Raw genomic sequence first — 15,953 nt, 5'->3', positions numbered from 1 at the left:
AACATTATGGATTACTACAATGTTTCCCTACACGGTTTTTTTTTGTTTTTTTTTATGAATTTTTTTTAAAATAGTCTTTATCAATTTTGCTTTGTAGTTTTTTTCATTAAAACACTGTGGATTGTTACAATGTTTCTCCACATGGTTTTTGGTTTGATACAGTGTTTCCCTACATTATTTTTTCAAAATTATCTTCGTCGATTTTTTTTTAATATTGAGCTAGTTGAGAATTCAGCTTTAACTTTCTCCGCATGTTGTTTTCTTTTTTTTCTTCCAAAATTGTCTTCTTCTTCTTCTTTTTTTTCATTTTTCTGTGTTTTTTTTCAAAATAGTTTTTGTTGATTTTTTTCTTTAAAAACACTGTGAATTGCTACAGTGTTACCCCACACGGTTTTTTTTTCATTTTCTTATGATTCTTTTTGTTTTTTTCCATTATTGTCTTTGTCAATTTTTTTTTTCATATTGAACTAGTTGAGAATTTAGCTTCATAGTTTTTTCTTTAAAACACTGTGGATTGCTACAGTTTTACCCACATGATTTTTTTTATATTTTTTTCAAAATTATCTTATCGATTTTATTATTTTTAATATTGAGAATAACAACTGTAAATTTCATCGATTTTGCTTCGTAGTTTTTTTCTTTAAAACACTGTGGATTGTTACAATGTTTCCCCACATGATTTTTGTTTTGCTACAATGTTTGCCCACATGTTTTTTTTCAAAATTATCTTTGTCGAAATATTTTTTTAATATTGAGCTCGTTGAGAATTCAGCTTTAACTTTCCCTGCGTGTTTTTTTTTCCAATTTTTTTCTTTTTTTTTCTTCCAAAATTGTCTTTTCTTTTTCTTTTTTTGTGTTTTTTTTTTTTGCAAAATTGTTTTTGTTGATTTTTTTTCTTCAAAAACACTGTGGATTGTTATAGTGTTACTCCACATGGTTTTTTTTTCATTTTTATGAGTTTTTTCTCCAGAATTGTCTTTGTCGATTTTATTTTTTTCATATTGAGCTGGTTGAGAATTTAGCTTCGTAGTTTTTTTCTTTAAAACGCTGTGAATTGCTACACTGTTACTCCACATGATATTTTTGATGATATTTTTTCAAAATTATCTTTATCGATTTTATTATTTTTAATATTGATCTGGTTGAGAATAACAACTGAAAATTTCATCGATTTTGCTTCGTAGTTTTTTTCTTTAAAACACTGTGGATTGTTACAATATTTCTCCACATGATTTTTGTTTTGCTGCAATGTTTCTCCACATGTCTTTTTTCAAAATTATCTTTGTCGATTTTTTTTTTAAATATTGAGCTGGTTGAGAATTCAGCTTTAACTTCCCCGCATGTTTTTTTTCCTTTTTTTTCATTTTAAAATTATCTTTGCCGATTTGTTTTTGTTGAGAATATCCTTTTGCAACCAATCTAGCTTTGTATCACTCATTAGTACCCAACGACAACCAACATCACTCTTACCAAAAGGTAGAAGAATCAAATCTCAAGTATATGTTTTATGCAAAGCATAAAGTTTCTCATCCATAGTTTGATGTCAAAGAGGATCAAGAATTGTCTCTTTATAGAAAGAGGGCTCAGAAAAACAATGAATAGAAGCTAATCAAAAAGTAAATGATGAGGAATAACAAGAATAAGCAAAATCTGGTAACTTTGTGGACTTATGAAAGCATATGGATTGACATAGAGGTAGATCCACAATCTCAAACGGAGATGGAGGGATTGTAGAGGAGAATGAAGCTTTAGGTGTGCCGAAGAGTAAAGTGTAAGTACCTGTAGAATAATTAGTACGAATTGGTCGAACATGAGAAGCGGTATTTGAGGTACTAGGAACCTGAGATGATAAACTATCAGAATCACAAACGGAGGTGGAGAGATCATAGAGGAGAATGAAGCTTTAGGTGTGCCGGAGAGTAAATTGTAAGTACCTGCAGAATAATTAGTACGAATTGGTCGAACATGAGAAGAGGTATTTGAGGTACTAGGAACCTGAGATGATAAACTATCAGAATCCTTCAAAAAAAGATCTATACAAATAAGATCAAATCTAGTCAAGCTATAAGTAATGGATAGAATGGAAAAGAAATGTATGTGCTCGAGAAAAATAATATAACGAAAAACATAAAGTTTTTTAGTTATTGGATCAAAACAATGATATCTCTTTTTACCTTCATCATAACCAAGAAATACACAAATAACAGATCAAGAGAAAAATTTATTGCATTTTATATGAGGATGAAGAATGAAACAAGTGCAACCAAAAACTCTAAAGAAAAAATAATCAGGGGCATACTCATACAATTTTTCAAAATGAGATAAATCTGAAATATTAAAAAATAGAATTATATTAATCAAACATACATCAATAAGAACAACTTTACCCTAAAACACTCTAAAAACTGAAGCAGACAATAAAAAAGAACGAGTAGTTTCAACAATGTATCTATGTTTTCTTTCAATAACATCATTTTGCTCAGTAATAACTATACATGAAGTTTGATAAATAGTTCCATTTAAACTAAACAACTCATAAAATTTATATATTCATCATCCAAATCACATCTAAAAGATTTAATAACGGAATGTATAAAAATTTTCCAATTACAGTAACACTTCTATTATAAAAAGTAAAAAAAAATTATTAACTCACAGGTTGCATTCTTACGTACGGTGGAGCACACCATACGAATAACATAGCTAGCTGAACAAATCTCAATTCCACCAAAATTGTGAATGGACAAATATCTATAAGTTTCTGTTTCTGATATATATATATATATATGTGTGTGTAATAACAGGATCTCTCTAAGACTCTTTTAACCATGAGATTTGAAAGCTGCTGTACAAACCTCAAAAGGTAGGGAAAGATCATTTTACAGCGAACAGAACCTCAAAAAATCTAAGTTTGATCTAAATGAGATTGAAAATTATATCTTTTATTGTAAGGATACATGTTTAATCAAAATCTCCTACAGTTTCTTTTTCTTGTGATCTCACATCCATGATCTTTTTCATTTGTAGTATCATTAAATGACAGTACTTCATCTAATTACATGTTATATAGTAAGTATCTTAGCATGCCATTCAAAACAATTGGAATACCGCAAAAATGATATTATGATTTAATTAACCCAATTGTTTATAATTGGATAGCATTTCACTCATCAGAATCTAACAGATACTCTTGATAGTTTTATATTCAGGTAATGTTTGATAATGTGATAATAGTTATTTTTTAAAGTGTTTTTTATTAAAAAAATATATATTAAAAAAATATTTTTTTATTTTTTTAAAACATATTTTTAACATAACACAACAAAACAATTGAAAAACATAAATAAAAAAAAACAAAACAATCTAAAAATAAAAAAAAATAAAAAATATTATTCCTTTTTTCCTCATTGGAAATGCCTTGTTCTCCGGACAAAAAAAAAATACCTACTTCCCTGACCCTGGAAAGGTCCCTGAGGTATGGTTAGCATAATTATGGCTAAATATATGAAATTATAGTCTCCTAATTAGATAGCTATAATTGAAGGAAAAACAAAAGTGATCTTTTTACTAGTTGATAGAATCCTGCATCAACCAGCAAACTCCATATTAATTGACAGAACAATAGTCAAAAGACAGCCTAGCGTGTGCCAAGCTACTTTACATCATATACAAAGGAAATTGAATAGCAGAAAAGTACTTGTTTTCCTTGAAAATATATACGAGTGTAGGATATGATATCATTAAATGAAAGTACAAATTAATCATTGCACATTGCCATGCCATGAAGGTTGAACTATTACAGAAAGCAAGAGACAAGCTTATCATATTATTGCATATTATCAGGAATGGCGATGAAATTAGACTACAAACTTACAAATTTCCAACCCCATTTAGACCAAACCAAAAACAACCTTAACCCCGTCATAACAATTAACAAGAGTTATGGCTTATCAACAACAGACCTGAAAAAAATTACTAATAGACCAATTCAAAAGTGGCCAAAGAAAGAAAAACTTCCCTTTATTCCTCGCCATCCTCTCCTGCAAAACTCAGAGCCTGACAAACAGAGTCCCCTGCTTCAGCCTCCTCGATGCAAAAGTATGGTTTCTTCCCAACCAAATCAACCACTCTTTTCGCAGCCCCTGAATCCCTAGGAGTCTCGGCAACACACCTGACAGTCCTAATCTTTGGCAACACATCAGCCACTGTAGAAACTGTCGGCGGAGATTCGCCTTCATTATCACCCTTATACACCACTACTTCAATTGGAATCTCCCACTTCTTCTTCACTCTACCACTGTCCATTCTCTGACACGCCCCATTTCCTCGCGAAGCCCTCCTCTTATTAACATCTTCCTTCTCATTATCCGGCAAAGACCTCTTTCGAGCCTCGCTAGCACTTAGATTCCCATTAGACTGATTTGTTCCAATCTGACTATACCTACTAGCCACCACCCGTCCGGGCTTCAAGGGTTTCTTATTAGTAACAGATTTTTCTCCATCTTTGAATAGATTCTTCGGCTGAATTGAAGCAATAATCCCATCTTCTTTCTTCACTGATCTTCTAGACCCCACAGTAGTAACAGCCTGTTTAGGAAATTGAATCTTGGACACATTTTTTCGCGATCTTGGACTAACACTCAAGCTTTTTCCTCTCTCTTTAGTTGCCTTTAATTCATCAATCTCTTCAAGCTTCCAAAAACAAGATTTCCGCCGATTCTGAATCGAAACAGGAGTGTTCATGTCTTGTTTCCCACAGAATAACCTTGATTTGGATCCGGATAAAATCTCACTTGGCCCTAAACTGACTCCTCTTCTATTAATCTTCGATTTAGAACTTGGGATCAACGGTTCCTCAATCTTGACACTCTGTTTCTGATCCATAAATTTTGCAGCCACAATCCTCCCTCTCTTCTCAATAGTCTTTGATATATTCCTCTCTACCTTTTCAAGCCTAAGTGCTTCAAGTCTTGAAGATAAACGCTTAATCTCTCTCTCAATCTCTTCAATCTCCATATCAATCTTTTTCTCATCACGATTCTTGATCTCTTCATTCTTTGCCACCATCTTAGAAACCCCAATCTTCAAAGAACTACTCCCGAGTGAGTTAACTAGATTGGTATTTGATTGAAGTGGCTTGGTGGGGTTTGAAGAATTGACAAAAACAGGAGATGATTTTTCACAAACTGGGCTAAGATTCTCTTTACTTCCATTGGATTCAAGACTTTGAGTCCACCAAGAAGACTTAAGATTCAAAGAATCCTCTGATTCTCCATTATCAAACGCTGCATTGTTCCATATTTGAACTTCTGGGGCATCAACCCCATCTGGGTATTGAAGACTACTCATCTTTCTTGTTGCCCTATCAAAATGGGGGGGTTTTCTTTGTTCTTTTTACAAATCAAGATTTGACCTTTTTCAAAGGAATCTGTGAATTTTTGAGAGAGAGAGACAGAGAGAGAGAAAAGGTAAGGATTATTTGAGTTTAATGAGGGATTTTTGGGGGGGTTTTGTGTTGTTTTAAAGATTTTTTGACCGTTGGAAAAAAAGTATACGTTGGAGCCTCATGGTGGAATACTGACAGTTCCATAAACGGCTTCTATTAGACGCTCCCATTTTGATTTAAAGGGTTATTTGTCAAAAAAAAAAAGGAAATTTTGTGCGGGATGGGAACTTGATGCTTTGTTTGTTTCCTGTTTGATGAGTGAGAAAGAGCATATTTGAATAGTGTTAAAGCGTGTTTGGGAGTGAATTTTGTTAAAAAAAAATTTAAAAAAATCATTAAAATTTTTTAATATTTTTAAATTATTTTGACGTATTGATATTAAAATTAAAATTTAAAAATATTTTTTTAATATTTTTTTTAAAAAATATTTTAAAAAATAACTGCAATTATATTTCTAAATATTTTCTAAACTTGATTAATTTATCTAACATATCATTTTTTTATTGATAAGTTATTTAATTTAGAGGGTAAAAAAAAACTAGATGAGTATTAATTCGATCTTCATAACATGATTAAAATCTAATTTAATTTTTAAAAATAAAATTTAAAATGATATAACTTTAAATTTTTATTAAAAAAATAAAAATTAATTTATTTTAATTAATTCAAATTAAATCAAATTAATCCACATAATCATGTCATAGTTATATAATCATAATCAGGATCAAACAAGATTTAATAACTTTGATTTGAATAGGAAATGGCCGATGATTACTACTACGAAATTGGGCCGCCCTCCCATAGCCGATGATACTGTGGAAGTTAGGGGGAGAAGGCAAGAAAATCATAATTACCCGTATGACTAATAATCTCATTAATCATTTTGTTAGCAAGATCGAGGAGGTAAAAAATTACAATTATATCCTTCAAGTTGGTTTTTTTTTTTTTTCAATTTGATGGTAAAAAATATTTTCATATGATTAAGGGTTGATAAATCAGCATATGGATAGCAGATGGTTGTAAGAAAGAAATACACAGTGAATTGTATTCCCTTTCAAGCAAAATGATGAGTTAAAATTGGAAGAAAATGGAGCTACTTTTCCTTGACGTATCAGTTCATATCACAGCAGCAAAAAGAACCCAGAAAAGGAAGTATCAGCTGCGAGTCTGCAACACACAGCAGGCTCCAGTCTTCGGCCAATGATACTCAGTGTCCACATGAGCAGCAACCTTGCCTCCATGTTGCCACAATAATACTGACTGCTCCCAGCTGAAGAGTCAAAGGAGAAAAGATAAAAATACATAAATGCACACTACTGAAGGAGAAGGGACCCACACATATTTAAAAGAAATCTTGCTTACACTTAAAATAAATATTTTCTTAATTCATCATGCGTAATTGGACTGAATTCCAAGAAATTTGTTGACAAGGATCAAATTAGATGCTCAGTAAATATGAAGGACTAATCAAAAGACAAGCCAGATTCTATTAGAATTTTTCAATAATAATCAGTTGCAGCAGCAATCAGAAAATATTATAATTATAGTCAACCATTTTTTAGCAATTAGTTTCTGTTTCAAATTATAAATTATACAAAAATATTATTCTTATTTCCAATTAATTGTATATATTTATATGTTTCAAACACCTGAATTTTATTTTCATCATGAAATTTATTTTGATTTAAGTGGCTAAATTTAATTTGTTATAATTAAGTGGCTAAATTTAAATTTAAATTTGTTAGACTAGGTAGTTGCTTATTTATTAAGTTTAAGAGAATATTTTCAAGATAGAATTGAATCATTAGATTATTTTTCTATTAAAGAATGTTAATCAAAACATAATTACTGTGAGATGTCTTTTTGAGATACAAAATATCCCAAATAGTAATATATTTTATCCATTATATTAATTAAAATTAAAATAGAGTAAATAAAATATATATTCATTAAAAACACAAAATCTTGCTCTGTACAATTTTTTTCTTAACAAAGTCACATTAATCTATCTCTGTCATCCTGGATAAAATTTCACAATTACACTCCAACTCGCCCAGTCAATTCAATCTCCTCTTAAAATACTTCACAACTCAACGAGTCAAAACTCGCTCTCACCACCGAGTCAATCATCCTCTCTCTTAAACATGAGTCTCCTTGCTATCTCCTCACCCCTGACCCCAGCAATTTAAGTACATAACTCGTCGAAGAGAATCATCATTTTGCCTCACTCCTCCTTCTAATCCACAACTCCCAAAAACTCCACCACAATCCGATTCAACTGAACCAGCAAGTGGCCGGATCTCCGTGGCTTCTCCTCGGGAGAAGCCCCTCATCTTACCTTGTTGCAGTGATTTTAAGTTGGATTTCCACCCTTGATCAGGGTGCCTAACTGCAGCCACGGTAGCTGCCACCCAAACTCTGTTCAAATAACTCATTTTCCAGGCGTTTCCGATTTATCGGCAGAAAAAATTACGGTGGGAGGAATTTTAAGCTTGCTTGAGTGCTTGAAGGGAGGGCTGGGTGTGAGGCTTTATAGAGAGAAAAGTGCTTGTGGTTTTTGTAAAACAGGAAGTGGTTTTCTTTGATAAAGTGGTTTGGGAAAGGAATCATTTAGTGGTGGGCCTGAGGATCGAGGTTTGATGTTTTGTACAGAAGTGAAGTTTTTATCACGAGAAATTATGTATTGATGTCCTTGAAATTTTCAAATGTCTAAAAACTTGTGTGTTTTTTCTATATATTTTAATGAGATTTTATTTTGAATGAGTATAATTATTTTTTACGATAATAACTACACCATTATATATAATTTCTTAATAAAATATTTGATATTATGAGTGTAGTTTAAATGAAAGCTCAAATAGTATAAAACTATAATTTTTTTCTTGCAAGAATACCTATCAAGATCTAAGAAAAACTCCCCATGGAAAAAATATTGTTTATAATAAAATTTGTAAAAAAAATTAATGTTGGATAAATGTGTTTATAATTTTAAATTTAATTTTAATTTTAATTTTTATATTGTTTAACTTATGATAAGTAAAGGAAATGAATGCACTATATTTGAGAATTAATATATTGTTGCTTTTATTTTTTATTTTTTTTAATAAAGTGGAAGGGTTCGATAAAATGATAGAAAATGATTCACTGAAACGTGGAATTATCACGAGAAGAAATGACGATAAAGTGTAATTTTGTAACAGGTAAAGGGAGCAACAGGTGTCGACCTTATCTAAAACCCACGGTTCATCTTTATCTGGCCAATACCAGCTCAACACTCTTATCAAGTGGGGTCCCGCAGGAAGTTAAGATAATTTTGTCTTTTTCTTGACTTGCTAGACCACGTGATGAGGGGACACGTGCTGTGACGAGATTCGGACATGGCTCTTTGTCTGAATGGGCAGGCAGGGATGTCACGTGCTGGATGATGAATTATTGTAGACTTGCAGTGATGGTAAAAGATGGTGTTAGCATGGAGGGATGCTAGGGAAACTTCCAAAGCTATGCCATTTGATTGAACTAGCTGGAGTTTTTTTTTTTTTGGAGTCATGATGATGGATTCATATTGGTTTAATCTTTGCCGAGTGCCCGTTCTTTTACAATTATTATATACTATAGTTATCAGAAATTACTTGAGTTAATGGTTGTTGGCTTAATTCTAAAATGGTACTTAATTATTTTAATTTAGATATTTTAAAAAAATTATTAAATTTAATCTGGTTAGATTTAATTTAATTAACTACTAATTACTAAATTAAATCATTCGTCGGATCAAGTTTAATAATTATATTACATTTTATTCCTATAAATACCAAAATTAAAAATCATTTTCCTTTTCCTGTAGGCATTTCTATTGAGATTGCTTAATGAGTTTCATTATATATTTTCAACAAATAGTAATGAAAAAGAAAGGAAGATAACTTTGGTACCGTCCAAATATGTCTTGCGTAGAAGCAGCTAATTAAAGGGGAAGTAATTTATTTTTTTTTTTGTTATTAGTAGAGGAAGAAGGTATCGCACAAGAGCAACAGCAAGCAGAGACAAGGAGGAATCATAGAGGAGATGAGGAAAAGAAAATCAATGGTGTGGTCTCTATCGTAGAGGAGATAATAACCATATAGTCAAAGTTTGTGGGCTAACCATGTCCTAACTGCATGGTGGGAGGAAATCATTAACAAAAGCAATGTGACCACATTGATTTGTCAAGTTTAGAAGCAACATAAATAATTAAAAAAAAAACATAATTTTACAAACATAAAAATTAAGATGAAGTTTTAAAAAAATTAGATGATAATTTATTAAATTAATTTGGATTAATTTAAATTAACATGTAAAATCTACTATCTGAATTATAAGATCATAATAACCTTATAGAAATTAAATCAAAAAAATATATTGAAGCTTGATTCTCAATTAACTCAATGTTAAAAAAATTAAATTAAAAAAAAATCAATTAAAAAAAGACAGACAAAAAAACTCAAGTCCACCCGGATTAACTTAACAAATCTAGATTACAAGACTTGGATAAACTAATAAAAAGTCAATCAAAACAAATTATGAAACTTAATTTCAAATAAATCCAATGTTATAATGAAATTAAAAAAAAAAACCCTGAATCAACTCGTCAAATCTTTGACTCACATCATGAGACTAAGATAACTTTATATAAAACAAATAGAAACAAAATTATGAAGTTTAATTCTTATTCAATTTAAATATTGAAAAATAAAAAAAAAATTACAAAAAATATAGAAATTTTAATAAACAATACTTTATAAGACGAAGAAGAATGATTTTCACTTATTTCTGTTAGTAATTTAAAGGTTTAAATATAGAAATTTTAAAATAAAATCATACTTTTTCAACCAACCCATTGAAATTTATGAATCTACATTGTGATATGTCAATTATCAAAGAGAGGTCCACCTAGCAACTTTAATAATGAGTTTATATAAATTCAAGGATAGAGATCATGACTGCCCTTTAGATGGCAATTTACGGGGACAAGGAGAATTGATTTCAACTTTTTAGATTAAAGTTCCACTTAACTTTGCAACCCACTTGGGAGAGAAACGCTATCCCGTTCCCATGGAGGGTCCCTAAATACTCCATTGTCTTGGAACCCCATAACTGATATTTTATAAGCTACAAACTATTTATAATATGATATGTTAATTATAGGTCCCTAGAAGAATTTGAGCATTGGCAACGCGTTTTTTAGCTTTTAAGAAAAATTTCATTATGTATCAGAAAATTAAAACATTCTTTTAATCAAATAAATAAATATAAAAAGGAAATATTTACATGAATCAAAAACTAAATCAAGAAGCTGAGAAATTGATATAAATAAAGATATCTCGGATGGAAAGGAGCCCTTCAATTTAAAGTTTTGGATGTAAACAGGAATTTTAAAAGCTAAAAGGTCCAAAAATAAATGTAAAGAAAAGTGAAGGGACTAAAAGGTCCTAGAAAATGAATCATGAAAAGAAAAAATTGAAAAAAATTATCGAACAATAAAATTAAATAAAAAGATGAAATAATAATAATAATAATAATTCATTCATTCATAATCATTTCTCCCTCAATAGTGCTAAAGCTTTATATTGACATCTACGTTTGGTGGCCATAGCTATCAATCTATCTAAACAAGATCTTCCCCGTTTCAAGTTCTTTAGAAGATAAGATCTTCCCCTTTATTCTCAACACGATTTTGCTTATCAAACCATGTTTCATGTAATTTCTTCTTTAATTTATTAGTTCGTGCTAGAAGAGGGCATCTTGGATGTTATTAAAGTATTTAAGGGCAATCAAAAACACAAGGATGCAAGGCATGAGGAGGATTAGCACGATAAAAGTGACTTCTTTTTTCCAGGAAGTGTCCAAAGCACAACACATTCCAGGTTCTTGATCACTGTCATTAGCAGGATAATTTAATTGCAGTGGACAAAACACAAAGCAAGAACCAAATCCAGATCTCAATCTAAATTCCACTACTTCATTGCCTTATCAGCAAGAGAAAAGGGTATATATCTCCCTTTCTCAGGCAGAATCTCCAACTAAGCTGCCAAATTTGCCTCTATCAGGCTGTCAATCCAATAAATAATACTAATAAAGGACAGCTGCTCAAAGGTTGTTTTCATGTGCAAAACAACAGCAGCAGCAAAGCTGAGCATGTATCCATTGTCACTTCCATGGACCATCCAAATAATAATGCAATGTTATGATGCTTTACGTGACAGCATTATAAATAATTTACACGTGTACTAATGATTATAAAAATGATTATAAAGCTCAAATATCCTAAGAAACAAAAAGTAAACAAGTAGGGTAAGTGACGGATACTGAAAAGATATAATCGTGTTTTGGTTGAGAGATGGATACAGAAGCTTAAAATAAATATGTTTTTGGAATAAATTTATAGTAAATTTCTATCATTTTAAAGCATGAAAGACATCATAAGGACTAAAAATATTGTTCTTGTGAGCAAAAATACAGAAACCGAGCTGCACCGTGCAACATTGATTAAAAAAAAAACATGGTTTGACAACACAAATTTAACTAATTCATCGTTAATCAAAATCCCATATCTACAATAAATAGGGCACAAGTACATAATTAAGTGCCTTACAGCTTAATATGACATAACAAAATGCCTTGATTTTACCTTTTTTTTTAACAGGCTTTGCTGATAAATCCTGCTTTCCAAATCTTATGTATGCACCCCTAATAGGACCGGACCAATCACACGTCCACCTCCATCAACGGACCGAGAGGCAAAGCATTCAACATTGCATGAAGGAAATGTCAGCTCAAGAAAAAACAAGTGCTTACAAGGAAACAGGATCTTCACACAGAATCAACTTCAACCTGCTGGCGTGCCAGGTATCTTTCCCTCCGCTCTTTCTGAAATGCATATCAGAGAAGCAAAGTCAGGAAAATTTATAGGCCACAATGTTATAAAGGAGAAATAAATGGCACACCAAATGTTCAAGACCTCACCCACTCATCTATAACAAGTCCTTCGCCAACAACTCGGGGGCCTGCATCTTCTGGAGGCTTCTTGCGTGCTTCGAGCTCAGCTTCAGCCTCAGCCAGTTGTCTTTTAAGCTTTTCCAGTGCCTTGAAGGAAACAAAACAGAATTTCCTCGAAGATTCAGAAGGCCTGTTTTCGGTCTTTATATTTTCCTTTCAAATTCAGGCAGAGAACATATTAGAGATGTATCTGTTTTACTTACAGGGCTAGGGCATTCTGGATCAAGAAAAACAACTCGTAAAATTTGCTCAACTGCTACTTGATCCTTCTGCTCATCAAACTGCATAAAAATGTATAAACATAGATTGTTCAGCATTTGTGTAGATCAATGCCATTGTTTTGTAATAGAACACAACATCAGAAGCATTCTTCCTGGCATACAGACCAAAAATAAGCTTACACATTGAGACAACAAAATTCGTCAGTCCTACATGTTTCATAAAACTAGCGTATGCCAATCATAGAGAGAGCTCACAATTCTGATAGATGATTCAGATGAAGGAAAACTGAAGCAAAATGAAAATGCAGTCAAGAAATCCTGAAATTCATTTATTGACAAGCATTTCAACTAGTGTTGAAGATTCACAAATCATAGAGTTGGAAGTCGGAACAAAGAAGGCTAGCCTATCAAAAGTACATATTGAACGACTGATGCATCCACTTCTTATTTTCTACTTACAATGCTGTTTTTTTGCCAGAGTTCTCTTTTAAGAAATTCTTACAACTAATCTATCACCCTTAGTAATGATGCTTATGACCATGTTGAAAACCAATAGTTTTATCAACAAAACAAAGGAAGATGTTCATCAAATCATGTTGACAGGAGCTTAATGTAGAATCAATAATAAAAATCAGATGAAAGGTGCAGACAATATACCATCTCAGGAACATATTCCATTTCTCCTTTCACTTTCAAGCTCATGATCTTGAACTTTACCCTGCTCTTCTGATCCAGTAGTCTCTCATTGTTCTCTGGAGGCTCCACAAACTTGAATACTGTTGGCAAGTAATGATTCAGAATGATAATTCCCTAAAATCAAAATGTATACAGCGCACATGGTCCCTGATCATTTTATTGGGCACAATGAACAAGATAGGTGGTGGAGGAGATATTGATTACCAGTTGCAATAAGACTATCACCAGGTGCAAGTATAGCCCCGGGAGGACGCATGTAACAGCTCTTTGGTGCAGTTGTTTGGAACTGCAACAGCCATCATATCACCAATAATTCCCAAAAAAATGATAAACATAAAAAGCATTGATAAAAAAAAAAGTTGACAGATTATTCATACCTTGAAAGCTACATGAGACTTGCTAGTGTTTTTTATGCCAATGGCACTCCTAACCTGTTTTCCTGGTTCATCTTCAATACAATAAGATTGAAACAAATTAAGTACCAAGCAAACACAAATCCAGTTCATTGCAAAATTTACAGTAATGGAAACACACAAAAAGTAACCCCAGAAATAGCAAGATCAATCAAGAAAAACAAGTCCATCTGTATAATGATAGCTTCAAATGTGAAAGCCAATAATAATAATAATAATAATAAAAGATTTCTCAGCTCCAAGTACATTAATCAAGAAAAGTTGGATGATTAGCTTTTTGATATACAATGAGCAAACCCAATCAGGTTTCTTAAACTTGTTTGATTTTGACCACTAAAGAACAATCAATCTGTTTTCATAAGGACTAGACATTATCATCCTCAAAAAGTTCATTTCCCTTCAATAAATTAACCCCCCCTCCTCAGATCATCACAAACAACAAATGAATCTATTAATCACAGTTCATATCAAGTAAAACATGCAGACGACAATCTAAGCTGTGCAATCTATAACATCGACAAGTCAGAATATCTTTGCTTGAAATAAAAACAAAGAAACCCAGATCACACAAACTAAAGAAAAAAAAGTGAAAAAGAGTCCAAGTTGTGCATACAGAACAAAAACCAAAAGAATATAGACAACAAAAAGAACCCGAAACCTTAGTACTTACAAGGGAAGAAGAGCTTGTTAGGAGGGTCAAGCCTGAGTCTTCTTCTAGTAGGCAACAAAGACTTGGTAACAAAAGACATTGCATTTGTTGAATAATAAAGACTTGATCTTGTCTCTCCGAGCTGGTTACTTTGGTTCTGCTGACAACCATTGTTGCCATTACTGTTATTACTGCTCATGGAACTTGAAGATGTTGAAGAAGAAGAAGTGGTGGTGTTAGTTGAAGAAGAAGTGGCATTGCCATTGCCAGTGCCAGTGCTTGTTTGCCAAAAAGGCATTTTGCAAAGACTAAACTTTCATTTCACTCTCTGCTTAAAAGATGGAAAATTTGAGTAGTTATTTTTTTGGGGGGGTTTTGTACTTTAGTTATATTTTCTATTTTTACTATAATAATAATAGTAATGGATTGTTAGTTGTCACAATCATTAAACTTGATCTCGCAGGTCCCCTTGGAGTGTGTTTAGCTTATGTTTGGAATTTTGTTTCGGTGTATCTGATTTAAAAACATATTAAATTAATATTTTTAGAAAGTTTTAATGTATTAATATTAAAAATAAAAAAAATATTTTAATATATTTTTAAATAAAAAATACTTTTAAAAAATATTTTATACCGTAATATTATACACACAGTTACACTCGATCACCCTGTCATAAGGTATAATTTGGTTTGATTAGGTTAGCAGATGAAAACTTAATTAAACTTATCTGGGGGATAGATTTAGTAATTATTTTTAAAATAATTTTTATTTAAAAATATATTAAAATAAATCAACATATCAAAACATTTTAAAAAAAATCAAAGTAAAAAGTTTTTTAAGAGTATTTTAAACAGTATTTTTAATGCAATAACAAACACGTGCGTTCTAATCTAGTTTTTTTTTTAATGTGCTTCCATTTTTTTGGTTTTTAGAATCTACCCAGTCCATATATCCTATTAATTTACAGTATATTTTTCAGGAAATTTATATTAGACTTGGGGAATCTTTATAAAAATTATTTTAGAATCAAACTCCAAAAATACATTGAGTGAAATTATATATAACGATGCACACCAAAGAAAATTTTATTGTCTCAATGAAAAATTAAAAAATTTACTTTTGCTTGAAATGAGCCTTGGATGTCACTTTTGCTTTCAAATGGAGACTCTCTTTAATTTTATTACTTTAAGAAATATAACTCGTTTAGCATTACAGTCTAATTGTTTTTTTTTTTTAAATTATTATTTTAATATATAATTCTATATGCAACTATTTTTTTTAATTTTGAATTATTATTTTTATATGCAACTATCAAAATTTAATTTTAAAAAATAAAAAAAAATATTATTTTAATATATAATTCTATAAAAAAAATATTTAAAAAAACAACCTAACACTTACTTTTTATTGATATACATGCTTTATCTTAAAAAGAATGGATAATAGACTTTAGACCCGAAGAAAGCATCTAAAACATCATGATTTTCTATGATGTTGGA

The 15,953-nt window shown here is 31.1% G+C and overlaps 2 protein-coding genes and 1 long non-coding RNA gene across 3 annotated transcripts; all 3 read right to left on the bottom strand.

Annotated features, from left to right (window-relative positions):
- Positions 1–3,796: 3,796 nt before the first annotated feature.
- Positions 3,797–5,580, bottom strand: LOC133668077 (uncharacterized). Its single transcript, XM_062087822.1, has one exon. The coding sequence runs from the start codon at positions 5,347–5,349 to the stop codon at positions 4,021–4,023; it is 1,329 nt and encodes a 442-aa protein (XP_061943806.1). The 5' UTR covers positions 5,350–5,580; the 3' UTR covers positions 3,797–4,020.
- Positions 5,581–6,463: 883 nt separating this feature from the next.
- LOC133668046 (uncharacterized) lies at positions 6,464–8,215 on the bottom strand. Its single transcript, XR_009833622.1, has 2 exons — positions 6,809–8,215; positions 6,464–6,716 (listed from the first exon to the last, which is right to left on the bottom strand). It is a non-coding gene; the product is annotated as an uncharacterized LOC133668046 (long non-coding RNA).
- Positions 8,216–11,933: 3,718 nt separating this feature from the next.
- Positions 11,934–14,807, bottom strand: LOC133668025 (vesicle-associated protein 4-2-like). Its single transcript, XM_062087759.1, has 7 exons — positions 14,476–14,807; positions 13,770–13,840; positions 13,597–13,678; positions 13,354–13,472; positions 12,679–12,756; positions 12,443–12,562; positions 11,934–12,346 (listed from the first exon to the last, which is right to left on the bottom strand). The coding sequence occupies exons 1-7, from the start codon at positions 14,750–14,752 to the stop codon at positions 12,290–12,292; spliced, it is 804 nt and encodes a 267-aa protein (XP_061943743.1). The 5' UTR covers positions 14,753–14,807; the 3' UTR covers positions 11,934–12,289.
- Positions 14,808–15,953: the final 1,146 nt, after the last annotated feature.

This window comes from Populus nigra, chromosome 11 (genome assembly GCF_951802175.1).
Source record: "Populus nigra chromosome 11, ddPopNigr1.1, whole genome shotgun sequence".
Lineage (NCBI taxonomy): Eukaryota > Viridiplantae > Streptophyta > Magnoliopsida > Malpighiales > Salicaceae > Populus > Populus nigra.
Note: the sequence above shows the minus strand (reverse complement) of the source record. Positions and strands in the feature narration are given on the sequence as shown.

Coding starts and splice junctions, on each gene's coding strand:
- LOC133668077 (XM_062087822.1), bottom strand. CDS start 5,349: ATGAGTAGTCTTCAATACCCAGATGGGGTTGATGCCCCAGAAGTTCAA.
- LOC133668025 (XM_062087759.1), bottom strand. CDS start 14,752: ATGCCTTTTTGGCAAACAAGCACTGGCACTGGCAATGGCAATGCCACT. Junction 13,679..13,769: donor AGTCTCATGTAGCTTTCAAG/GTATGAATAATC, acceptor TGGCTGTTGCAG/TTCCAAACAACTGCACCAAA. Junction 12,563..12,678: donor ATCCAGAATGCCCTAGCCCT/GTAAGTAAAACA, acceptor GTTTCCTTCAAG/GCACTGGAAAAGCTTAAAAG.